The 10000-nt window shown below is 39.2% G+C and overlaps 1 protein-coding gene across 1 annotated transcript in view; it reads right to left on the bottom strand.

Moving 5' to 3' along the window:
* Positions 1 to 2638: 2638 nt before the first annotated feature.
* Positions 2639 to 10000, bottom strand: part of dusp7 (dual specificity phosphatase 7) — a 15683-nt gene continuing 8321 nt past the window's right edge. The window contains exon 3 of the mRNA XM_083535550.1: positions 2639 to 6044. Coding sequence (XP_083391676.1) covers positions 5734 to 6044 — 311 coding nt within the window. The 3' untranslated portion in view covers positions 2639 to 5733. The remainder of the gene's footprint in view (positions 6045 to 10000) is intronic.

Here is a 10000-nt window from a genome sequence, read left to right as displayed (position 1 = left end):
ATCATGAGCATCACATACACACATACACACACCATCATACCCCCCCCACTCACACACACAGACACACAGACACACAGACACACAGACACACACACACACACCATCATCAGCATCACATCTACACACACACACACACACACACACACACACACACACACACACACACACACACACACACCATCGCAGATACCGAGGCTCCTGAGGGTAGATAAGAGTGTCTTGTGGTTGACTGTGTCAAAAGCTTCTGAAAGGTCCAGGAGGATGAGGACAGATGACAGCTTGGCTGATCGAGCAGCATGCAGTTTCTCAGAAACAGCCAAAAGGGCGTATCTGTGGAATGTGCTGCTTTGAGACTGGTTCGGATCATGAAGGTTGTTCTGTGAGAGATAGACAGACAGTTGGTTAAAAACAGTGCGTTCCAGAGATTTAGAAAGAAAGGAGAGAAGTGATACCGGTCTGAAGATGTTGATGTCTGATGGGTCCAGAGCAGGTTTCTTTAAACTGGGAATGACCCTTGCTTGCAGGAGTGCACGGTAAGATGCGAGGTCTACATCGAGTTGTGATTTTTTTCACTTCCTCTCTGCTGAGATCTCGTCGATTGCTGCACAAAACCTCTGACAGCCACGGTGTGGGACAGGAAGTCTTCTTGGGTTTTGTAGTCAAGGGGCAGAGGAGGTCCATGGTTAAGGAAAGAGATGAGAGGAAGGGGTTAGTAGCAATGTCGAGAGGAAAAGGAGTCAGGATCAGGAAGGGATGAAAGAGTACAGAAAGCTACAGAGGAGGGAGAGATGGAGTGAAGGTTAGGACGGATAAGAGAGACATGTAGATTATTTTTAGGTTGAACAGGAAAAGTGATTAAAAAGGAAACCAGGTGATGATCAGAGATTGGAAGTGGAGTGGCAGTCATGTCTGTAGCTGGAGTAGGGCGGGTGAAAACCAGGTCCAGGACATTTCCTCCCTTGTGTGTTGGAGGGCAGCAGTTAAATGTCAAGGAGAAGGTATTCAGAAAAGTCAGGAGGCAAGATGACTGAAGTTTGTCGGATGGGAGGTTGAAGTCACCAAGAACTGTCAGAGGGGTGCTGTCAGAGGGGAAAGTACTGAGGAGTGTGTCCATCTCTTCTAGGAAGTCTCCAAGGGGACCAGGAGGGTGGTAGATGACAATGATGAAGAGGTTGATTGGAGAGGGAACTGAAACTGCATGAGATTCAATAGAAGACATGGTTAGATGAGACAAAGGGAGAGGTGTGAAACACCATCTTTGTGATAAAAGTAGACCTGTACCACCACCTCTACCGGTTTCTCGTGGTGAGTGAGAGAAAGCATAGGCAGAAGACAGAGCAGCTGGTGGAGCAGAGTTCTGTGGAGATATCCAGGTCTCCAGCCAGAAAGTCAAAGGTGAAGTGTGAAGCCAAGCCCGTGATAAAGTCAGCTTCCCTTACAGCAGACTGGCAGTTCCAGAGCCCACCTACCATCACTGTTGGAGATTGAGACAACAGAAATTTCAAATAAAATAAAGAAAGAAAAATAGACGTATAAAGGTTATTGCACATTTTTAATAAAGAAAATATAAGTAAGTGCACCCTGCCCGCAATTTACCCCTCAGATAAAACTCAAACTGCCCTTCAGAATTCAGAATCCAACCTTACCAAAAGAGAATAGATTCAAGAAGGAGCTAAAGCACACACACACACACACACACACACACACACACACACACACACACACACACACACACACACACACACAACAATTCACAAACACAATATGTGTGTAAAGGTGGTGATGATGGTGATGGTAATGATGATGATAATTATGACGGTGATGGTGGTGATGATGATGATGGTGGTGATGATAATTATGATAGTGATGATGGTGGTGATGATGGTGATGGTAATGATAATTATGATGTGATGGTGATAATGGTGTGAGATCGTGATGGTGATAATAGTGATGATGGAGATGGTGTGTGTGTGTGTGTGTGTGTGTGTGTGTGTGTGTGTGTGTGTGTGTGTGTGTGTAGATGTAATGGTGATGATGGTGGTACAAATTCATACATCCAATTTCTTATCCATTAAATATTTACCTCTCATTTTCTCACTCTGCTTTTATTTTCACATCTTTTTAATCGTTATTTATTTTTTAATTATCAGACACATTAACAAGATTAAAATAAATGTAAATAAACTGTGGGATGTTCAGTGTGAATTTATAAACCCATCTGTGTATGTGTGTGTGTTTATGTGTGTGTGTAAGTGAAGTGAGTTTGTGTGAATCAAGTGTGTTTGTGTTTGTGTGTGTTCAGTGTTCAGCAAGTTTCTCCACAAGAAAGCACAAACGTGGGTGAGAAAAAAGGAAACAGATTCGAGTGTGTAGTCGGATGTGGTGCGATCACACGCTTCAAAAACCATCTGTATCTCAAACACAACCACAAAGCCTCAGGAAACCCGAGCAGGAGGACGACGAGAAGGAGGACACACAGGAACTCAGTGCTACGAGTTCACAAGCAGCGCTACTTCTCAATAACCATCAAACTTCTCACTTATTCTCACTTAAATATATATCCACATATATAGAGAACTAGTTAGCAGTTTACACTACAATATTACGATCAAAGATCAGAAACAGACATTGGACAAAGTTAACCAAAAAAATAATTCAATATTTATTTGCCGTATAAACGTCTCGTGTTGGTTTCCATACAACTGTACAACGCAAACGGACAATTTCATATCCTTCATAAATCAGAACAAAAAAGAAACGAAAAAATCCACATTAACAACCCCACTTTATACAGGATATAGATTGCATCTTTAAAAAAAAATGTGTACAGCAAGTATAAAACAGCGAATCATTATCAGGTGAAGCTGTAACACCAAGCAAACGCATTGTCAAAAAATCCCTGAAAAAGTCCTCAGTGAGGTAAGTTACACACCGTGTCATTTACTCATTCATCTCATCCTTTCTTTATCATTCTCCTTTTAGTTTTATAGCTACAATTCATTTTTATACAGAACTTTAAGCTCCTGTGACGCAAAAAGAAAAAAAAATACAGATGAGAAAGATTTACTGTTACAGAGACACAAACATTCCTCCAGGAAGAAGCAGCTCAAAATCAACCATTCAACAATAAACACAACGTTCCATTAACGGTGTAGGACTTGAGGCGAGAGGCGAGGGTTAGCGCTATTCTCACATTTTAAAGCTAAATATAACCCAATTTGTGATTTACTCATTTTGAAACGTTTAGTGCTAGTTTTGGCGTTCGCATCTAAACCAGAAACACCATCACATAAACACATTAAACATTATGTACAATATTGTACAATTTACACAATACTAATCAGTGTGTTAGCATGTTTACTGTAATGTTAATCAATGTGTAGCATTAAACAGGCTAACTCGTTTTATGTATATATAGTACTAGTTTACATGTTAGCATGTTAATTATATGCTAATTTGTAAAATAAATTTATTAGCAGGACAGTAAAGAGGCTAACGCATTAGATACATGAACAAAGCGTGGTGTCTTTGCTGAGTAGTATGTGTGTTAAGTAATTTTTAGTGTGTTAGCATGTTTACACACAATGCTACATTGTATTTAAAGCTTTATTTAATACTGGGAAAAGGCAATGTTTTTATTTGGAACTAAATTTAGTTTGTGCTAATACTGTTTCATATAACTTTTTTTTTCAATCTGTTTTTATTTCTAATCCAAGATTTTTGTGTGTATGTGGAATCACACTAGTTTTTGAAAATAAATGAAAACTAGTAATCCCTTGCTTCAGCCCGCCTCAAATCTTAAACCTTATTTTATTTCCTGATGGTTATTGGCTACTAACTTCCTAACAGATAAAAAGTCGTTTCAAGCTTGAGAAATGGTCGTCCTCATTAATTATTCAGGAGGAGACGGTTGCATATCTGCATAAAATATAGATTTATAGATTTATATTTAGATATATTAGATATATTCAAATACATCAAAAAAGGCCACAGGAATATCAATATCAAGCACAATATTGAGATTTTGTTGAGAATCAGATGCAGTCATATACGAAAGAAAGTGTGATGAGTTTGTGTTTTGTGACGACTTCTTGTCATGTGCTGATACTTTTGAATTGTATTACAATATTACAATGAAACTGAACAAATTTCACTGCAAGCAGAACGATAACTCATAACAGGCTAATGTGGTAAATAATATATTAGCAGGGTTGGTAATGTTTTGTGTGAGTTAATTTTACACTTCATTCACAATGAATACAAATAACTTAGACTCAATAGCGTTGCTATTTGATGTTAACTTATTTATATTTCTCTACAGTCTTCTCCACTGTTTGTGGTTTTTAAACTCTCAACAGAATTATTGGACTCCCTTTTTCAGAAAAGACAGCAGTCTGAACGGGGCTGCAATTTTGGTAAATCTGCGATTAAAAATATATAATTGTTAAGAATAAATATATACATTGTGATGTATCTCGTAAACGATCATCAACACATGCCAAGTTCAACTCATGGATGTAAAGTTCACTCAGTTCCAATGCAGGACAGAGAAACTTGCAGTAGGTTTTAGTGTGAAATTTTGAAATACTCATGTACAAAAAAGAGTAATTAAAAACCCGAGGCATTTTTTTTCTTAACTATAAAAAATACTGCAAAATTGATTTGGATAATATTGCAGAAGTAACAAATATACAACCTGGACTGACCCGTTAGAGACCATTAGCTGTCATTATTACTACGTATTGATTCCTTTAAAAATAAACACTTACATTTTAATACGTTTATAACGATTTCTAAAGTGAGATACAAATAAGTACTGAACAGTCAGAATAGGAAAGAATAATAATAAAAAAAAAAGGTTATATAAGGCGGGTTAAAGCAATCCTGCAATCTCCTACATGTCCCTTTCCAGTCCGATCGAATGTTTCTTCCTGTAGAAACGCTCTCGCTACACACTTCCTGCCGTCCTGCTCAATGCAGCAGCGACAAGAGTAGTCAAAAAAACAATCCTAAACACTCGTTTACTAGCAACCACCATCTTGAGCCAGCAGACACACAATCAACCATGCCAGGTCGCGATACTGTTATATTATCAAGAGCTGAGGCCTGAGCATGAGTCAATAAAGAAATTAAAAAAAAATTTAGGAAGGAAGTGCGGAAGTTTGTTAATGACTTTAACGACCTCAAAATGTCTCTTTTTATTTGTGTACCAGTTTCAAGTGCCAAAAAAGTAAAATGCTTCCCCTGTGCAAAGAGCTTTAGGTTAAAATAAACAATTACAAAAAACAAACAAGAAAATTCCCACAAACATTATTGTTGGTCAGGTATAACCAGGAATTTCTAGAAGCTGTTGGTTCAGATATATGGCATTTTCAATGCATATTTTTTTAAATATCTATATTAGGTTGTGTTCTTTCTGAAGAAAAAAAAATAAAAGATAAAAGATTCAATTCCAGATTGGCACCCATCAGGACAAGAAGTGTCTTGTAAAAACTTGATAAATTTTTGTCTGGTTTCATTTGGTCTCTTGTTTCCTCTTTATTTAAAAAAATTTAAAAAAGAGAACAGTCCGTTTCTAAAAGGCAAGAGAAGCTGCCCTGGTGGCTGAAACTGTGTCTCTGTGGTTCTGCTTTCACAATCAGTTTTCCGGGCATTTTCAACCATTCAACACTGCCCGAAAATGCGTTTATAAACTTTCCCTCTGGAGGCAAAAAGATTAATTATGGCGTATTTTCACGTGGATTCGAGTGTATCAAGCTGGAAAACGTTGTGATTGGTGGGTGTGGTGAAGAACAGCTGGTCCTTGGGTGATCGGTTGTCACAAGTCGGGCTGTTTAACCCCAGCGTCCGCTCGAAGTCAAGCAGCTGCCCCATGAAATTAAAGTTGGGCGAGATGTTGGATTTTTTGCGCTTAACAAAATCGTAAGCGTCATTCAGACTCATATTAAGTTTCTGCATCAGATATGCCACCGTCACTGTGACCGAGCGACTGATCCCCGCCAGGCAGTGCACCAGGATACCACACTTCTTAGATCGAGCTTCCTCTGGAACAAAAACAAAAACAACAACGAATTACTGGAGGCTTTTTAACTCCACTTATGTGATGATAAAAAAAAAAAAAAAAAAAAAAAAAAAAAAAAAAAAAAACCAAATAAAATTTCAATTGATGGTCAAACAAGAAATACACCAATAAACAAAAGATAATCTGGAATCACTATAATACCTCATACACATTTCAACAGGAACAAAAAAGTGTGAGTTTCATAATTACACAGAAATAAGTAACAAGGACATTGGCTTTAAATCACATAAATAAACCACTTAACTAATTATAATTTATTCTTTATATTAATTACATTATTAATTAATTAATTGATTGGTCAAATTCACTGTACTGCTGTTAGAGAAACAGTCAGAGGAAATAAACAGACTGATTTATATCTATATCTTAAAGAAGATACTCATATAAAACCTTTTTATTTGTATTACATTATTGTGTTAAAGTAAAAAAAAATATATATATGTAAAATTGTGATATATTGTGATATACAACACCTAATTATATATATATATTTTTTTTACTACTTGAAATGTTTAGTGTTCATACACAAGTCAGATCAGCACTTTACACAGTAACGACAGAGAGAAACTATAACCAACTGAAGTGAACTGAACTCAAGAGACACACACACACACACACACACACACACACAGCTTAGGAATCTATTTCAGAAATCTACAGTGGCCACGGTGTGTGTGGTGAGAATGTATGTGTTTTGTTTCAGTAAAAATAAAACTGAAAGTGTGTTGTGTGAAGTGGGGTGTTTTGGCGTGTTAGCGTGTGGTTCCTCTCGGTATTTGTATGATATGATTCCATGCCCTCACTTCCTGTTTTTGTTTACGTTTCAGACTGACCTGTGACACCAGCGACATTTACAGCTCTAAACCTCATGTAAAGTAAAATATCAGTCTCACACTTATTTCCTGTCTGAACTGCTGACCTGGTTCACCACTTTCTGTGAACTGCACACTGCATTACATTATGGGCATCCTGCACCTTCAGACAATAAACTGCTGCAGTGATCATTTAATCTCACAAATCTGATTCATTTAGATTCATTTCAAAATCACTCATGAATCACTGCATAATCAGAATTGCAAATTAGAGGGACACTCTAATCAATCAGATCACACCCCCCCCCCAAACTCTAACCAATCAGATCACACCCCCCTCCATACTCTAACCAATCAGATCACACCCCCCTCCAAACTCTAACCAATTAGATCACACCCCCCCCCAAACTCTAACCAATCACATCACACACCCCCAAACTCTAACCAATTACATCAACCCCCCCAAACTCTAACCAATCACATCACACCCCTCTCCAAACTCTAACCAATTAGATCACACCCCCCCAAACTCTAATCAATCAGATCACACACCCCCACACACACTCTAACCAATCAGATCACACACACCCCCACACTCTAACCAATCATAACAGCCCCCCCACGCTCTAACCATTCAGATCACACAGCGCCACCTCTCTCTAACCAATTAGAACACCCTCCCACACTAGAAACATTCAGAAAAGCCCCCCCCCCAAGCTCTAACTAATCAGATCACCCCCCCACGCTCTAACCAATAAGATTACCCCCCCCACACAAACACACGCACACACACACACACACACACACACACACACACACACACACACACACACACACACACACACACACACACACAATCTAACCAACAGTTCCCGCCCCAGTGACACTCTAACCAATCAAGAGTGTGTTAATACATTGGCTTCCTATTAAGTTTCGAATAGACTACAAACTACTGCTACTCACTTATAAAGCACTAAATGGTTTGGCTCCCATGTATCTATCCAGTCTCTTAACACGCTACAATCCGTCACGCTCCCTGAGATCTCAAAACTCTGGGCTTCTAGTAGTTCCTAGAATAGCAAAGTCCACTAAAGGCGGTAGAGCATTTTCACATTTAGCTCCTAAACTCTGGAATAGTCTTCCTGACAGTGTTCGGGGTTCAGATACACTCTCCCAGTTTAAGTGTAGATTAAAAACATATCTTTTTAGCAAAGCCTACACATAACACACATCACACACATCACATCACAACCTTGTGCTCCAGAACATCTGATCACATGCACATTATCAACTTGTGCTGTTAATATCATGAACAGCAGCTACGCTAATTCCTCTCCACTGCTTCTCTTTCTCTCCCCATCCCGAGGCATCCTGAGGTTTGGCCAGCTCCAGTCACGTCCCACCTCGTGAAGATTATGGACCTATGGATGATCATGGAGAAGTAGATGCCGAGTGTTTAAAGGCCCTGGCATGGAGAAGCTGATGCTGGATCTATGATGATCACAAATTGTTCTGTATTGTTGAAAGATTTATGACCAAACTTTTGATGTCACCCATATGAGGATGGGTTCCCCTTTGAGTCTGGTTCCTCTCAAGGTTTCTTCCTCATATCATCTAAGGGAGTTTTTCCTTGCCACTGTCGCCACGGCTGCTCATCAGGGATAAACACACACCTTCACCTTCACTGTTGTTTTCTGTAAAGCTGCTTTGAGACAATGTCTGTTGTGAAAAGCGCTATACAAATAAACTTGACTTGACTTGACTTGAATATAAAGAGAGAGTAAGTGTGTGTGTGTGTGTGTGTGTGTGTGTGTGTGTGTGTGTGTGTGTGTGAATCGAAGTGTGTGTGTGTGTGTGTGTGTCTCTCTGAGTGGATGAATTTTGGAAACCAGTCAAGTGTTTCCTGATAAACAAAAAAGTAATAAAAAGTGCAGGCACAGCATTGTCGTGTACGCTTTTTCAAACCAACTAAGAAATCAAACAAAAATCAAAAAACTTATTGATTAGACTCAAAAATCCACCTTCAGGAATACGTTATACAGAAACATTAAATATCACCCTTATTCCTGTAGTAAAAAAGAATAAAAGAATTCTAATGAAGAAATCAAATCAGAAAAGAATATTTTATTCTAAACTATAAAATAAATCTGGAACTTTCCAAATAAAAAAAAATACATAAAAAAACTTTAATGGAGGAATTGAAAAAAAAAACAATAATACAGTTCAATAAATAATATAACATAACATAATATCTTCTTCTATTTCTTTCAGCTTCTCCCATTAGGGGGCGCCACAGCAGATCATCCGTCTCCATACCCCCCCGTCCGCTACATCTGCCTCCTTCAACCCAACTACCTGCATGTCTTCCCTCACCACATCCATAATCCTCCTCCTTGGTCTTCCTCTTTTCCTCCTTCCTGGTGTCTCCATCCTCAGCATTCTCCTACTGATATACCCCATGTCCCTCCTCTGCACATGTCCAAACCATCTCAATCTCACCTCCCTCACCTTGTCTCCAAAACGTCCTACATGCGCTGTCCCTCTAATAAACTCATCATTCATCATTCTAATCCTGTCCATCATCGTCACTCCCAACGAACATCTCAACATCTTCAGCTCTGCTACCTCCAGCTCCACCTCCTGTCTTTTACTCAATGCCACTGTCTCTAATCCATACAACATCTCAGGTCTCACCACAGTCCTATAAACTTTCCCTTTCACTCTCACAGATACTCTTCTATCACAAATCACTCCTGCTATCACTCTTCTCCACCCACTCCACCCTGCCTGCACTCTTTTCTTCACTTCTCTAACACACTCTCCATTACTCTGCACTGTTGACCCCAGGTACCTGAACTCCTCCACCTTCTCCACCTCTTCTCCCTACAACCGCACCCCTCCACTGCCCTCCCTCTCATTCACACACATGCACTCTGTCTCACTCCTACTGACTTTCATTCCCCTTCTCTCCAGCGTGTACCTCCACCTCTCCAGGATCTTCTCCAACTGCTCCCTACTCTTACCACAAATCACAATATCATCCACAAACATCATAGTCCAGGGAGACTCCTGTCTGACCTCGTCCTTCAACCTGTCCATCACTACT

Source organism: Silurus aristotelis (assembly GCF_946808225.1).
Source record: "Silurus aristotelis genome assembly, chromosome: 29".
Lineage (NCBI taxonomy): Eukaryota > Metazoa > Chordata > Actinopteri > Siluriformes > Siluridae > Silurus > Silurus aristotelis.
This window is presented reverse-complemented; position numbering and strand designations above follow the sequence as displayed.